This window comes from Pipistrellus hanaki (assembly GCF_964339955.1).
Source record: "Pipistrellus hanaki genome assembly, chromosome: 4".
Lineage (NCBI taxonomy): Eukaryota > Metazoa > Chordata > Mammalia > Chiroptera > Vespertilionidae > Pipistrellus > Pipistrellus hanaki.
In genome coordinates this window covers 14626958-14643904 of record NC_140506.1, presented here as the reverse complement: position 1 = coordinate 14643904, position 16947 = coordinate 14626958, and the positions used below count along the sequence as shown (strand labels likewise).

The following is a 16947-nucleotide window of genomic DNA, read 5'->3' as shown; positions in this document are numbered from 1 at the left end:
ATCACCCGAGGAAGAAAGTCAACTCCCCCGCCAGCCTTTAGGTGGGGAGGCGGGGACAGGAGTGGAGCCACTGGGAACCCGCCTTCCCCGCCCGCGCCGCCGCCGCCGCAGAGCCTGGAGCAGCCCAGGCCGGGGAGTGGGCGGGGCCTACCGACCAGGCGCGGAGTGGGCGGGGCCTGGGTGGTGGGCGGGGCGGGGCGTGCCGCGGAAGCGCGGGGCGGGGTTGGCTCCCGGACTGGGCTCCTGGAGGGGCGGGGCGACGCTGCCTGGCGGGCGTGGCCTGGCGAGCGGATCGGGGCGGGGCTTGTGCTCCCGGTCTGCAAGTCCCTGAGCCTCCTCGCTGAGCCGGCTGAGCCGCGGCGCCCGAATACTTTTCGCGGCGGCGCTCGCACCGGGAAAACGACTCCGGGGCTCGCCTTGTGTGGCCGCTGTCCCCGTGCCGGCGCCCCGCGCCTCCGGGCCGCAGCTCAGGAGGGAGGGGGAGCACCCCCCGAACCCCCTACCCCCCGCCGATCCCCCTAGCCCCGGGGAAGAATGTGCCACCAGCTGTTCTCCGCTCGCGTGCGCTGCGCCCAGAAGTGAAGAACTTGGAGGAGGAAGAGGAGACAAAGGCTGCGCTCGGGACCGATGAGTTAGAGAAGTGGCTTTGGGCAGACAAAAGGTGCTGGAGACGAGCCGGGGGATGAAGCGATGGCCGCGGGAGGACCCCTAGGGCTGCAGAGTGCCTGGGAGCCGCGCCGTGACATGCACGGTTTCTAACCCCGGACCTTCCGCCGGGCTGACTTCTTGGAGCTGGACACCCGACGCGGGCAAGTCGGGAGACGCACGGGAACAATGGACAACTTCTTCCCCGAGGTGAGTGCGCCCGCGGCCCCGCGCGGGCTCCCCGCTTCCTGCCGGACCTGGCCGGGGTGCCCTGGAGGGGGGACCTGCCCCCGCGCCGGGCGCCCGCCTGGGTGCCTTGCCCTAAGCCCAGGAGGGCGAGACTTCCCAGGAATCGCCTGGAATCACCCCCTCGGGATGAGTGAGCCCAGGCAGGTTTTGTTGGTTCCCGCGCTTCTTTCCCCCTTTGCCCCGGGAGGGAGCGAAGGTGAGCTCCCTTCTGCGCGGGGAGCGGGCTCACCGGGGCCCCGCCGGAGGGGCGGCGGCGGCGCCCAGGGCCTGGCCGGGGACTGGTGCTCGCCCGGCTACCTGGGTGCAGGAAGCCCCATAAAATGTTCCGCCGGGACGCGCCTTTCTCCAAGAAAGGTCTGGCATTTCCTTTGCAAAAAAAAACCCCACAAACGTGCCGGCTTCCTGTGCGCGGGGTGCAAACCCTTCCAGGGGAGACGGCTGCGATGCAGGGTGAGCGGGAAAGGCCAGTTTAATCATTCACCGTGTCCTCCGCCCGCCGGACCGCTGGCGTGTGACCTGCACTTCTCCCCTGGAAGCAAGCGCTCTGCAGGGTCTGAGATCCTCCCGGGGGGTGAGATCAAAAGATCAGGTGTTTGTGGCTGACTGCCCTTGGCAGATTTTTGAATGTGAATGTCAAGAAAATCGTTTAGGGCTAACCATGGCCATCTAGAAAAGATTTAACGGATGCTCCTTTTTAGGTTCCTGGAGGGCGGGACACCTCTGTGACTTGAAATTCTTGACTGGAGGAGAGCCCTCTCCCCTGTCTCCCTCTGGGGTCCAGAGGTACTGTCCTCTCTTGGCTCCCTTTCCTTTCTTGGCTGTGTTTATTTAATAAAGTTCTGTTTAAGTTGGAGGTTTGAAGTGGCTCAAAAGTAAACTTGGTTGACTTAAGGGAGTCAGATGTGACTTTTCATGGAAAGCCAGGGAAGGGGGTGGAGGGTGTTTTGTGAATCCAGGACGGTTCTGGAATGTTCCTGCAAATGCGGTTGGGGAGGGGTTTGCATCTGTGTTCCCTGACTTGCTTTTTCAGACTCGATTGGATAGAAGTCATTCTGCTCTCGGGATGCCCACGTAGACAGCTATTTATGATGGCCAAAGTGATAAATATATTCTTGTGTCATAGTAATACCCAGTTTTGTTCATAGTGGCATCTCACATGTGATACCCATATTCTCCAAGATGTGGGCTGGAAAGGAATTAGTCATCCATTAATATGTATTTCTACCCTTTTTTAGAGAATGAAATCTATAAATGTGAGACTGTAGCGTTTTCTAATCCGTAGAACTTCTTGCCTGCAAGAAGGCACGAGAACTTTTTGCAGCTTAAGCCATGATGAAAGACCAGTGGGCTTTTATCTGTAAGAAAACCTAGGCTATGGCTGCAGGACACTCATTCTTAACTTTTATTGCCTTTATTTTGCTTTTGCCTGTTCTGGGTTCCTTAGAAGACATGATGGGATATAGGACTTGTATTGAGTTTTTTGGGATCCCAGTCTCCATAAAGCCTGTCTGCATTACAGGGGGTCTGTGGCCTCCCCTTGGGAAGAACTCTGCCCCCTAGTGCGAGTGGGGGGAACTTCAGGATAACGTGGGACAGATGCCTCTCACATTTTCTGGTTGAAAAACTTTTTCCTTACACTCTACTGTGGTTCAGTGTAAGGTAACCTGGTTGCTGGGTTTTATTTCAGTGATGAATATAATACTGGAGTTGGCTTTTAGTGATCATCCATCCCCTTCATTTCCCAGTCGAAGCATTTTAAGTCAAAGATTAAGTCACTTGCCCAAGGTTGAAGAGTTTATAGAATCCAGAGCCTTTCCCCTCTGTTGCTGGTGGAAATGTTCATTTTGAGGATATTTTCATTTATTTCAAGTTATATTTTTAATGCTGTGGTGTATTTCTAATCAGCCTTCAAAGTTCCGCCCCTGAGGTGGAGGCCAGCAGGGCCAATGAGGGTGGCCACACATGGCTGTATTAATTGAAAACAAACTCCTAATTTAGTCTCTCTGTTTAGTGTTCTATAACAGAGTCTCCTTTTCTGAAACTGTCCAGTGAAGAAAATCTCGTTATGTCCCATGAGAGTAGAAACAGTAAGTGTGGAAGTGATATTTCCAAGGACATGTGTCCTGTTCACTAATGGTGTCCTGTTCTTTGGTAATTTTTCCCGTTGTGATTTGGGCATGTTGACTTGTTGCTTGTTGGACAACAACTTGAAGCTAATGCTAACGGTTGTGAACAAAACATTGAAGGAAATGTTACATTTATTAGCTCCATGTATGAATGGCCAAATAATAAGGAAATAAGAGTTACGTGGGACTTGGAGCGGTTACTCAGAGCAGGGCCAGGGTTTCTCAAACTGGGTTCCAGTGTCATTTTGGGCCAGTTCATTCTTTGTTTTAGGGGGACTGTTCTGTGCGTTGTAGGGTGTTGAGCAGCATCCCTGGCTTCTAGATGCTAGGAGAGCCCCCAAGTTGTGACAACTGAAATGTCTGCGGACATTGCCAAATGAGCCATGGGGAGCAAAATCACCGCCACTTGAGAACCACTGAGCTGTACCCACAAAGCAGTTGCCTCGTGGAATGAATTCTCGTGTGTGTTGCATGCACAGCCCTCTGGCCTTGGAGTTCCTGCTGTAAGCAAGGAGCAGACATCTGTGAGGCTCGCACCCCTCAGCTGATGGCTGCTGCCTTCAAAGTGTGTGTACCCTGGGATTGGAGAAACTGAGCACCCCACGCTCCCTAATAGAGTTTGTTTCTTCATGGTCTGCCTTTAGATATTTATGGCTGCGCTCAAGTAAATTGTGTGTACACTTCTGGGAAAACAAGGTGTGTGTTTTTTAGCATTTAGAGGTAAGTTGTTAAAAAGTTTACTTTAGGCAGCAACTAGATTTGGTATGCCTGTAACCAAAGCAATTAAAAAAATAGCCAAACAATCTCAACCAGCACAGCGGCCAGATGACTGTGCAAATGTGTTGTTGATATTTTGAAGTGGATGCTGTTTCCAGGGCCAAGGTGGACAAATAAGGACACTGGTGGGCAAATAAGCACCTACCAGTTGAACTCATACATGAGCTTGACTTTTCTATTTTCCATTCTAGGGAGAGGAGTGGCATTACAATGGCTGTTCAAGCAAAAGCTCTCTTTTGAGGGTTAATCATGGGACATTCATACACTTTGATTTTTCAGAATAAATATGTAAAACGTACACACATATATTCAGACATCCAGGTACAGAAAGCAGGTATGAATGTTTTAAGGGATAAATCGTTAGGTACAACTAGAATGTTTCCCACTATTTCTTACAGCCTGCTTCACTCCAGGTTGAAAAAACTCAACTCGCAAGAGGTTCAGTGGAAACACCTTTTTCCTCAACACTGTTTGTGTTTGATATGTACCTGGAGTTGTTCAAAGAGTTGTTGTTGTTGTTTTTAAAAGTATTTTACAGAGAGGAAAGGAGAGGGATAGAAAGCCAGAATCATCAATCAGCTGCCTCCTACCCACCCCCACTGGGGATGTGCCCCCAACCAAGGTACATGCCCTTGACTAGAATCGAACTTGGGACCCTTCAGTCCGCAGGCTGATGCTCTATCCACTGAGCCAAACCGGCTTTGGCATTCAACGCGCTTTTTAAGGTGCTAAGAGTGTTTGAGCTTATTTTTTCATAGAATTTTATTTTGTTTGGTTTTTAGAGCTTCTTGGTATTTCTTGTTTTTGTCCAAAAAAAATCAAGTCTCTTATTTTTGGCAGCTCCTTCCCTCCCCGCAAACCATCTCTCCCAGGCCGACGGGAAGTGCTGAGGACTGCCTTGTCTCACCAAACCCTGAAGCACCCACCCTTTTGACGGCTGTATAATAGAACCAGAGCATGAGCCTTCTCTCACTGTAGGGTTACAGTGTCTTGCCTTTTTTTTTTTTGCACACCCTCAAAGATTTCTGTTGTCAAGTACATTTTTTGGCCCCTGTCACGTTGGGAACAGCAAAGCCCGGGGAGCAGCTGCAAGCAAGACAGTTGTTGCCAGCAGGGAGCCCTGATCTCCCTGGCCGGGCTGCGGAAGGGCTGCTCCCCACATGCCATGTGGCCTCTACAAAACCAGGCACAGACCGGCCTGGGCTGGGCCTTCATAGTATTAACCAGAGCGCTGGAGGGAGCGAGCAGAGTGTCTGCTGTTCCAGCTCTGCTGGCTGTAAGAGGGGTCGCCTGTAAGGACACGAGCCTGGGAGGTGCTCTTCTGTTGAGGTTCGTGGGTGAGGCTCCCTTTTGGGTTAATGGGTTTGCAGAATTTTGCTTTCAGGGCCATTGCCACGTAACGTACATTTTCATGTCATTCATTTGCAGGGAACATTTCAAGAATGAGTAACCCGTCAAGTCTGCATTAAGCTTGGCAAGACTTCCTGGTGCTGAAAGGCCCCTGGGCGGAGGGAAAGCACCCCATCCCCAAAGTAGGAAAGATGTGGCCTCTGGGGAGCCCCCTGTCCCCCTCCCCGCTGAGGGAGCTTGGCCGGGTTACCTGACCTTGCTGGCCTTGATTTCTCTGGTCTGTAATTGGGCAAAATGGTGTTGACCCTGCATGGAGTTAGAGATAAGGTTTACAGATCCCTTGGCACGGGGTAGGTGGCTGACTGATAATAAGGGACTGGTTTAGTAACTGAGCAGTGAAGCACGGGCAGCTGTCCGTGGCGAGTGAATCCCAGCACCCACAGGCCTTAGAGCTTTGCCAGGGATTGTTTCTGGTGCTGGATTGCATATATTAACCTGCTCCCTTTCAACCTGTACACGCTGTACAATACAATACGGAGTTTGTATTTCCAGAATTCTGTCTTAAAGCATCTCCAGATTGCTTACAAAATCAAGTTCACGTTCCCGAGTCTGGTTTTCCAGGCCTTCTGACCTCGCCACTGTTTCCTTCATCCCCACCCCAGGATGGGGCTCCTGAGCTCCCTTACCAGCCCTGCCCGCACCTCTGTGCAGGCCCCCCTTGCCGCTGATCAGATGGCCTGCCTGCCCGGCTGCCTTTCGAAACCGCCTGTGACAGGTCTAGTTCACGCTGACCCCTACCTCTCTTTCCTCTGAACTTGGCTCTTCCTTTTTGGTCATCTTAGGAATTTGCTCCTGCCCTTAGAGACTTTACATACCTTCTCCGGTCCCACCCCCTCTCAAGTGAGTAAACAGAGCCTGGAGAGGTTAAATATCCCATTTACAGATTTTATCACCTCGTTTGCACCGAAAGGTCCTTAAGGATGGGATTCTATCCTTGAATAGCCTTTACTTTCCCCTCAAGTACAGATTTTTTTTTCTTTGTATGACGGGAGGGGAGACGTTCATAAGCTTTTTTATTAATTACAAAGCATTTTACAGTTCTCTGAAGACAATGATATAAGTAAGGCTAACGTTTACTGAGTGCCTCTATGTGTGCCCCACATGTTCCTGAGCACTTCACATTCACTACCTCATTTAATCCATTTAGCAACTGTATGGGTAAGGAAAGTGAGGCGCAGAGAGGTTAAGTCATTGGCCCGGTGTCACACAGCTAGAAAATGACGGCCAGGATTGGAACCCAGACCAGTGGTCTTCAGAGCCTTGGTGCTCTTCACAGCCTGGCCACGCTTTTCTCTGCCGGTGGTGTCCTTAGCCAAAGTGCCCCGTAGAGTAGGCACTTAGTAAGTGATTTTTGAGTAGAAAACAGCATGATCCACACCCCAGAAACATTGCAAACGCAGCAGGAAATTGTGAATCAGCGTTTGAAGACGCCACTAATTTTTATTTGGTTTGTTCTTGACTTAGGAAAGACAAGTATCTTCTGTTGCTTTGTAAAATGTGACTTGTAAAGGCGCCGGCCCCAGTCTCCTGAGGATGGTAGGGAGATTGTAAAAGAAGGCGCTTATAAAACTGGGTTTTTGAGAAGTGTTTATTTTATGAAAAGAAAGGGTTGGAAGACTATAATTTTTCTCCCCAATCCTACTGCTCAGTTATTGGAGTATTCCTCCCTCAGATTTCCTGATGGAATCTCCTCTTTCGAGTACAGATTCTGGCTCCTTTCTGTATATCAGTTGTGCTCTACTTGTTAGCTTGTGAACGCTCGTGGGGTGATCATGATGGCAGAGAGCAGGAGCCTTCCTTGAAGAACGTTTTCTTCTGCTTTCGCTCTGAGAGCTTTCAGAAAATGTGTCCACCAGGCCAAAGAGACTTAAATCTATTTTGATTGCCCATATTTCAGCAGAATCCCACTGGGGAACGAGCTCTCAACCCAGGAAGCAAACCATGACCTCCTGGTTCATATGTTGGGACTCAACCACTGAGCCATACTATCCCTTAAAACGATCTTTTGGCCAATTAAATATTTTTTAAATTGTTTTTCAAAGTTTTCAATGCTGTGCATATTATAAAGAAAACTGAACACAGAAGTTAATTCATTAAAAACCTGTTTTCAGATGAGTCTATACCTTAATGCACCTTAGCCATGCATGAAATAGTTTACATAAAGATGATTGGGGATCGTGTGTGTAATTTTTTTTTCCTTTCTAGTCATACTAAGTTATTTCCTTTATCTGATTTTTAAGTATTTTCTTGAAATATCAATTTTGTTGCATGTTTCACATTTGTTCCTTTTTGATTGAGGAAATTTTTTCTCTAATATTTTAAAAAACATATGTTTAAAGTGAAATAGCTAAATTCATTCTGTTTGGGGTTGGGGGAAGATTTTGCTAGTATTATTAATGGTAAGTAATAGTTCATATCAAATTACTGCTATTACTGCAAGTTTGAAATTAATAATATTTTTCACCCAAGACCATGATTAGCTCTTTGTGGAAGTTCTGTTAACTTTGTGTGTGTGTGTGTGTGTGTGTGTGTGCGCCTTTGTGATGTACAGGGCACTCTAAAGCCTGCAGCCCAAGGCAGGTGTCCTAGGTGTCTTGTTCTAAGAGTGGGCCTGCCCATCTCTCCTGGGCATGTATCCTCATTTATATGACCATTTTAGGTTGTTTCTAGTTGTTTGCTTTTACAGAAAACATCACACAAACATTCTTGTTCCTGTATCATTGCATGCTTGTCTGATTATGTCTTAAGGGTGCCATTTTCATCAAGGTGGAGATGTTTCATCAAAGGGTTTGGCATATTTTTCCTTACCATTTGGCACAAAAAGTTTTGTGAGATGTGCCAGTGCAGCTTACTGCAGGCACAGCCAGACACTCTGTCATGATGTACTTATGATAAGAGGGATCTTGTAACTTCTTGTTAGTGACATGCACTGCTTACCAGAGGATATTAACATTTCTGTGGCCACTGTCAGGTTCTTCTGGAAGTCTGGGTGGAGGAGAGAGGCATTCTTCTCAGTTATTAGCAGGGCTGGTGATTTATGTATGGCCCCCAGAAAACCCTGTGTGGTTGCTAATGTTCATTTCAGACCAAAGCACACACAAGGGATGCAGGTTGGGCTGCGTGGGGAACCATGGACCATTTGTTTAGGGTGTTATTTGTATGGATTTTTCTTTTACTTCTCATTCCTTTGCACTGTAAGTATCCTTGAGCGTTAATCCTGGGCCACAACAGTTAATGGGGTGGTTGTTTGGTTGTTTTAATTGTAGGGATTTGGGTGACATGCAGCACTGGTGTGTGTGTGTGTGTGTGTGTGTGTGTGTGTGTGTGTGTGTTTGATTTGAAGACTTATTATTTTTATGAATTACCCCCAGGAAGCCTTTCCATGAACTTTGAAATCAAAGTGTTGAGTGCTAGGTGCCAATAGCACTGCATCTTCTCCGATGTTGTCATTGCATGCAGCCTTGCCTCTGTTTATTTCCTCCCCCATTTTGTTCTTTTAATGACTGGGCTCAGGGCCAGGGTATTCAGCCCTCCGGTGGTTTTCAGCCCCAAATTTGCAGATGTGGATAAGTGTGCCCTCCCTCTGAGCCTTCTCGACCTCAACACTGTTGACATTTTCAGCTGGATCAGCCTTTGCATTTGGAGGCTGTCCTGTGCATTGTGGGGTGTTGAGTAAGATCCCTGGGCTCTAACCCATAGATGCCAGTAGCACTCACCTCCTCAGCTGTGATAACCCAAACCGATTCCAGACATTGCACATGTCCCCTGGGGAAGGAGGGGCCGCAAAGTGGCTCCCGTTGAGAATCACTTGCTGTGTCCATACTTTCATGGCCATACGTTAAAGTTGGGTCTCACTAGTATCCAAACCCTAAATCCTGGATTATCATCTAAGTCGTGGGTTAAGTTGTTTGGTCTGGTTAGAATACCCACATCCGGCTGTACCCTCTGTCCAAGGCTTTTACTGGTCCCCCTTCTAGAGTTTGACCTCTCACTGCCTAAGTTCCTTTTCAGATCCTCTCTCCAGAGCATTAGAGAAATATATGGTTGGAGCGTTGTTCCATACACCAAAAGGTGGCAGGTTTGATTCCCGGACAAGGCACATACACAGGTTGTAGGTTTGATCCCCGATTGGGGCACATGCTAGAGGCAATTGATTGATGTTTCTCACATCGATGTTTCTCTCTTTCTCCCTTCCTCCCTTCCTTCCTTTCTCTCAAACCAATTTTAAGAAAAACTTTAAAAAAAGGCATTCCTGCCGAAACCAGTTTGGCTCAGTGGATAGAGTGTAGGTCTGTGAACTGAAAGGTCTCAGGCTTGATTCCAGTCAGGCGCATGTACCTTGGTTGCGGGCACATCCCCAGTGGGGGGGGTGGCGTGCAGGAGGCAGCTTGTCAATGTTTCTCTCTCATCTATGTTTCTAGCTCTCTATCCTTTTCCCTTCCTCTCTGTAAAAAATCAATAAAATATATTTTTTTTTTAAAAAAAGGCATTTCTATCATCCATCAGTATCTCAGCAGGACTGAATGGAAAGGGGATTTGATTCCTAGGAAATCAAAGGCCACTGACAGTGCCCTGACTTGAGTCAGGTGTATGGTGGTGGCAGCAGTGAGGGGTCATCCTGTAGGAGGTGTGAGAAGCAATAGCCTCCACCCACTTGATCAGCCAGGGACTGGGCCATCCCGATACCCAAGTCCTGGGACACATCGGAACTGCTCTCACACATAGCCAATTACTGTGCCAACCTACTAGGCTCTGTCTGTCACCCCCTGGGTCTCTGATCTTGCTCCTTTTTTCTTTCTTTCTTTTTTTTTTTTTAATATAATTTATTGATATTTTACAGAGAGAAGGAAGGGAGAGAGATAGAGAGCTAGAAACGTCAATGAGAAAGAAACATCGATCAGCTGCCTCCTGCACACCCCCTACCGGGGATGTGCCCGCAACCAATGTACATGCCCTTGACTGGAATCGAACCTGGGACCTTTCAGTCCGCAGACCAACGCTCTACCACTGAGCCAAACCGGTTTCGACTCCTTTTTTCTTTTTATAATTAAATGGAGTCCATCCATTTCATACCTGGTCTTCCTCTTTTCCTGCTGCTTTTTATCCTCCCCCCCCCCCCCCGCATTGTTGTCTTTTCCAGAGAATTCTGCGTTGTCATGATGTGCCCAAAGTAGGACAGTTTGTCAATTTTGACTCCAGCGATATTTCGGGCTTGATTTAATTGAGGGATCCCTTATTGGTCTTTCTGGTCATCCAGGGTATCTGTAGAACTCTCTCCAATGCCATATTTCAAGAGAACCAATGTTTTTCCTATCGGCCTTCTTCACTGTCCAGTCTTCCAATCCATACATACTAATTGAGAATAGGAGTCTGATGGTCTCAGCCCTGGTCTCTGATGGCACATGTTTGCTCTTGGTGATCTTTCCTAATTCTTCCACCGCTGCCCTTGGAGCCTCTCTTTGGAAACCATGTTATCTTTCCAAGGCCAAGTTGCCTGTGGGCATTTTCCACATCTAGTGGATGTGTTGTCAGACGTGGAGTTTTCAGTGGGCACTATTGCTGAACTGCTTTCAGATTTTTAAGAAGATAAAAGTTAGCAGCCTCCCCACACTTTTACATATTTTTGCCTTGGGGTCATCAGAATACTGCTTGTGAATCCTAGGTCCCATGTTCCCAAAGATTTTCATTCTCCAGGGATTCTCTCAAGAATAGGTGCCAAGTTCAACTTCAAAAATATGAAGTCAGGTGCAGACTGTAATTTCTGACCTTAATTTTTTCAGCCCTTGAGAACCACTGGAATTCTTGGATGTACCTCTTGGTAACGTGGTATTTTTCAGCCGTAAGAGTTTCCTTCTTGCCTTTGTGCTGATCTGGTAGGTTACCTTACTCTGTATTGGGTCCTAAACCATATTCACTTAAGGTTCTCGTTGCAAAAGCCCTGTGTCTTTCCTATAAATTTTTCAAAGATGGAATCTCTTGTTTTTCAAAGTTACCATAAGAAGAAAAAACTTTGGATAAAATGAGCTCTTGGTTGTGAAAGTAGGATGAGTGGATTCTATCATATTTTGGAGAGAAAAGTTGACAGTTTGTCAATTTTTCACAGCTTAGGCAAAACAGGCAGGGGCTGTTTTGCCTAAGCTGTGAAGGGTCATTTGGACATCTGTCTCTCCAACATAATTATTTCTCAGTATTTTATTTAAAAAAAAAATTAAAATATGAGTCATTGATTCTAAGAGTAAAAATGGGGAGCAAAACTCATCCTAGCTTGACTTTCCCAGGCCCTGCTCCTCTGCGGTTGTATGCGGTGCTCAGAAAGTGTGCTTCGGAAGTGGACAACCTCCCTCAAGGAGTTCAGAGAGCTCTGACAGGGCTGGAGCTCAGTCTTTACGCTCCTGTTATTTCTGCGATATCAAGTGGATTCCTTTTACCCGTAGGCACAGAGAACTGGGTTACTTTACCGAAAATCTGCCACAGATGATGGGGTCAGAAATATAACTGAGGTTGTGTCTTTTAAGTCTCTTAAAATCCCCACAGGCTCGTAAACCCCCACCAGATCCCTAAATGGTAATCTCTAGAATTGGCCTGTGCATATGAGACAGGAAATGGGCTATCCTCAAGAGCTAAAGGCCCCAGGAGGGTTTTCTTTTGAGTTATTGTAAAATGTTTGATGAAGTTGAAGAGCTAGTCCCTCCAGGAAAGCAGAATTCTGGAAGTTTGTTTGTTTGTTTGTTTATATAAAGGCTATATCCTATCTTTACCTTACAGAGGACAAAATTACCTTTTAAAGAAAAAATATTTATTCTAGTAGTGTTCTCTAAGTTGACAGTGGTTTATTTGTCCAAGGAAGAAATATGATGTATCATTAGGATTTGATATCCTGAGGGACTTTGGTAACAGATTGAATAAATGGAACTCAGACCCCACAAGTGTGGCTCACTGGTTGAGCATTGACCTATGAACCAGGAGATCACGGTTCGATTCCCAGTCAGGGCACATGCCCAGGTTATAGGCTCTGTCCCCAGTATGGGGCTTGCAGGAAGCAGCCGATTAATGATTCTCTTTCACCATTGATGTTTTTAAAGTCTCTGTCTCCCTCTTCTTCTCTGAAATCAATACAAATATATTTTTTCAAAAAGGAACTCAGCCCTGGGGCTTAACCAGGGTTATTATTTTTGTTGTTGTTCAGCCTTCATGTCCTCTATATTTTATTTTAACTGGTTTAAATTTATTGATCACTTACCTTATGTGGATTAATTTATTTCATCTCCCCAACAGTCTTAATGTGGTTGGTACCATTCTCCTCTGCATTTTACATAGGAGATACACAGAGTCTTAGAAGTTGAGTAATTTTCTCAAGTTCGCACAGCTGGGAAGTGGTGGGACCAGGATTTGGACCCAAAGATGGACTTGGATTCATGTGGAGGTGCAGGTAGTGGGTCTTATAAATAGAAGGAGGAATGGATAGCATCTGTGTGGGGATCTTTGGGAACGTGTATTTGCTTCTCCAAAGTTGTGATGCAAGAGGGGAAGAATTACCCATTTTTGCCAGCAACTGGAGTAAGGAATAAAAACTTTCCTTCAATCCATCAGAGCGAAAACACAGTCCTCTGATTGTTAATGTGATAGCAGCAAGTGAGCACTCGTAGGTGAACACTGTTTGGGGAGAAGATTCAGAGACTAGTTCCAAAGAAACTTTTATAGGTTTCTCTGGGGAGCATCTCTACTGAAGGCGAAGGTCACACTAGATTTCCTAAGTCATTTGTCCTGGCATTTGTCCTGGCTGTTTCTGACAACCCCCAGCTTCCTGTGAAGTGATGCTGCGAGAGGCATGTTTGCTTTGGAACCTGTGGACAGTTTTGTGAATCTTGCTTGTCATCTGCAGAGCGGACAGCTGCTGTCCGCCTTGTGGATGTCAGCGGCCCTCATCACAGATGTGGGCGTTTGAGCTATTCATAGCTTCCTCAGCAAAGAGGGGGGAAGTGCCGCTTCATTCCCGTTCAGGGATACATTTTCTTTTACAGGGATTTTTTTTTTTTTTAAAGGAATTTTAGGTTCAAAGCAAGCAATAAAATTTTAAGGAACTATTTGGGAGATTGACCTTCCTTCAAGTGAGAAGTTTAAAGTTTTTTATTGATTTCAGAGAGGAAGGAAGAGGAAGAGAGAGATAGAAACATCCATGATTAGAGAGAATCATCGATCAGCTATCTCATGCAAGTCCCCCACTGGGGATCAAACCCACAACCCGGGTGTGTGCCCTTGATCAGAATTGAACCTGGGATCTTTCAGTTTGCAGGTCAACGCTCTATCCACTGAACCAAACCAGCTAGGGCTATGTTAGTTATATTTATTCCAAAATCTATTTTTATAGTATTTAATGAAAAGTAAATACACTTATTAGGTATAAAAATGTATATTTATATAGTGAGATATAAAGTTATTTTTTTCCTGGCTTCCTTAACTATGAGCTTGCACTTGATCCCAAAACCGCGGGGAAATAGACAGTTGAACAAGTTGTGTCATCGGACACCAGGAAACCTGATGTGTGTTTCTGAGACGGAAGGAAGCTAGGGCGGGCCAGCATCAGGGATCTGCACTCTGCTCCCTGGACCTCCCTCCCCTGATAATAACCCAGCACTCAGGTTACCCATCTTGATAAAACAAGAGGCAGCTTCTTGGAACCAGTGAAAGGCCACACCTCAGTTTGGATGAGTAAGGGTGTGATTTTTTTCTCTTCCTGCTTAATTTTCACCTGGCCTGTTGTTTCCTTGCAAGCCACAGGAATGAATCACCGAAAGCTTGATAAAGGCTGTTGAATGAGCAAGGAGAACTCTTCATTTGCTGAAAATAATTGGGAGGCTATTTACAAGTTTACACCCTTACTGTGCTCCCCAAACCTGCAGGCAGGAGGGGAATTAAATTGGGTTTGTTTTAAAGTTCCTGGGCTTAATCTGCGGTTTTAGGAGTGAGCGGTTTTAAGAAAAAAAATTTTAGTTTAGTTTTATGGAGATAGAATTGACATATAAAATTGTAAGAAGTTTAAAGTGTACATTGTGGTAGGAGTGAGTTCTTTATGTTTCTCCTCACCTTCTCCCTCCTCCCCCTTCTAGCAGGACAGAAGAACACAATTTAATCTGATGTTCTTGGGACCTTGCTGCTTCTTAACATGTAAGATGCTGTCAATCTTCCTAGATGAACTGTAGAGTCATGCATGCTTTGTTTATTTTTTTTTTATTAAAAAAATATATTTTATTGATTTTTTTACAGAGAGGAAGGGAGAGGGATAGAGAGTTAAAGACATCGATGAGAGAGAAACATAGACTAGCTGCCTCCTACTGGGGATGTGCCCTCAACCAAGGTACATGCCTTTGACCGGAATTGAACCTGGGACCTTTCAGTCCGTAGACCGACGCTCTATCCACTGAGCCAAACCAGTTTCGGCCATGCTTTGTTTATCGATTGGGAATCATTTAAATGGGCTCTGCAGGACTCCATATGGGGTGTTTCATTTGTTAGAATAAGGGTCTGTGCCACTATCTGCCGACACACGGTTAACTTGAGTGGGTATTTTGTTGGGCATTAGCTGACCCTGACATGGAATGAAGGTTTCTGGAGATGGTTCCTGATGGAAGTCTGGGCTTGATAGGTCGGTAATGAGGCTTCAGCGATGACACTGTCACCAATTAACACTCTGACCAAGGCCATTGAACTTGCAAGGGACCCGCACCAAGTACTTATTCTCCCCACTCAGTTAATTCAGATTAATAAGCAACCTGAGTATGGTGAGCAGTTTCTTTGCTTTAGAGATCACCTTGTTAAAAGACCACTGTTGGTGGAATTCAGCAAGATTCTGGTGTGTGAAGGGACCTGTGAGGGACCCGGCAGGTGTGAGACTAAGGCTATGCTAAAATTGACATCTAGGCTTAGTAGGATTCTCACCCCGGCCTTACTGAGACCATGATGTCATGAAGGGGGCACCAGAGGACTCAGAGGAGGTACTGTTGATTAACCCATGAACCTGAAACGTCCCTAAGGTTTATCCAGACGCTGTAAACTTCTAAAACTAACAAGATACAGTATATTTATGAGACATTAACTTGGTAGCATACTATGCTAAACCCTTCATATACATCATGCAATTACGGTACATCCTCTGCATGTTCGCAACTCTTGTTAATCTCAGATAGAGTTGACCAGTTGTGGCTTTGAGAGACTAAGTTACTAGTTAAGTCACAGCTGGGAGATGGAATTCCAAGTTTGTTTGTGTGACTTTGGAGCATTTTTCATTTTTTTTTTTCTTCTGAGTTGATGTCTCAAGAGCTTATCAGGGTCTCCCGGCCAGGTGCACTGCCAGTCTACAAGAATTTCTGTGGATTTATCAAATGTTTGGACTTTTCTTACTGTGATATGATCCCACCCTGGGCAGCGATCATGTTTCAAGGTTATTGTCATGGCTTGTGTACCCAGATTGAGGGTGTGTTTTGTCTAGGGCTCCCTCAAATGTAGGACCTATCTGGGGCTAGAAACTCAACATTGCAAGTGGACAAAACAAAAACGGTGGCTTCAGCAAAAATAACAGGTCTACAGAATTAAGTGACATAGATGGGCCACTTAGGCTTCCTGGGACATCCCTGGTCCTGAGATGCGATGGGACATAGTGATTTGCTCTTTTGCTGGCTGCTCTCTGATAGCCTAGACTTACTGATGACGGATATCATCATTCGGTTCTTTTACAAACGGGTCCCTGCGGGCTTCGTAGGGTGTTCCTGCAGAAGCTCATGAAGTTCCTTGGAAGGTGTCACGGGTCAGAATCACATAGAGTGACTGTGTGGCCAGCAGGTGGGATCAGCAGAGTGGATCCCAGTGGTGAGTCCTCTATGTCTGGCTGCTCTAATATGGGGATCAGACAGATGTTGCTCTGCCGGACATTTTTATTGCCCAAGTCCATGGCCTCCGGTGCCTGCTTCCAGTGAGGAGCCCAGGCTAAAGATGGGTGTCGTATCTTGTTTCTTGCCTCAGTGAAAGGGAAAAAAAAATTCAGCATTGAGGTACAGAGCACCCCCATGATGGAGGTTCTTCCTTCTGTGGTGCCTCCTCAGCAGCATCCTCAACACGCCCTGCCCTGCGCACCCCAAGTGGGTATGGGCTTGGCTTTGCCTGTTGTATTTAGAGCTCTCATTGCTGTCCTTATTTTTGAACTTGAATACCCATGGATGTATCGTGGTTCTAACTGGTCACTTTTGTTCTGACTCCAGAGCTGGTGGTCCCCTGGCCACGCCCACCCCAGTCACACAGAGTGGCCCCTGCTTAGGCCACTGCCCAGGGGGATCATGCTTCTGTGTAGAACCGCCCCCTCCCGGCCTCCTCCCCCATCTCTGACTGGTTGCCATCCTGGGGTCTCAGTGATGACAGTTCTTAGCAGGAGTCTCTGCCCTGCAGATGCCATTTCTCCAAGACAGGCCTGGGAAGGAGGAGATTCTCCTCCTGGCGGAACTTGAAATTAATTATTCAGTCTTGAGTGTCAGGTGTCCTTGGGGAGAAGCAGGACAGCATAGTTTGAAATTTTCACCACCAAGTTATGGAACAGTGGCCTGGATTTCCTGGCAAAAATTACCGTGTGTCCCACTTCCTGCGCTATTGCTAGTCAAGGTTCGGATTTTTAAAAGTAATTGGCAAGCATTTTAAGAAAACATTGATAGCTGCTTGTACCTTTTTTATTTGGTGAGTTTTTAGCGCCTTTCAA

The 16947-nt window shown here is 46.5% G+C and overlaps 1 protein-coding gene across 1 annotated transcript in view; it reads left to right on the top strand.

The window, feature by feature from the left end:
- Nucleotides 1-319: 319 nt before the first annotated feature.
- The window catches only part of MYO10 (myosin X), a 190930-nt gene continuing 174302 nt past the window's right edge, over nucleotides 320-16947 (top strand). Inside the window, exon 1 of the mRNA XM_084881644.1 lies at nucleotides 320-855. Coding sequence (XP_084737770.1) covers nucleotides 835-855 — 21 coding nt within the window. The 5' untranslated portion in view covers nucleotides 320-834. The remainder of the gene's footprint in view (nucleotides 856-16947) is intronic.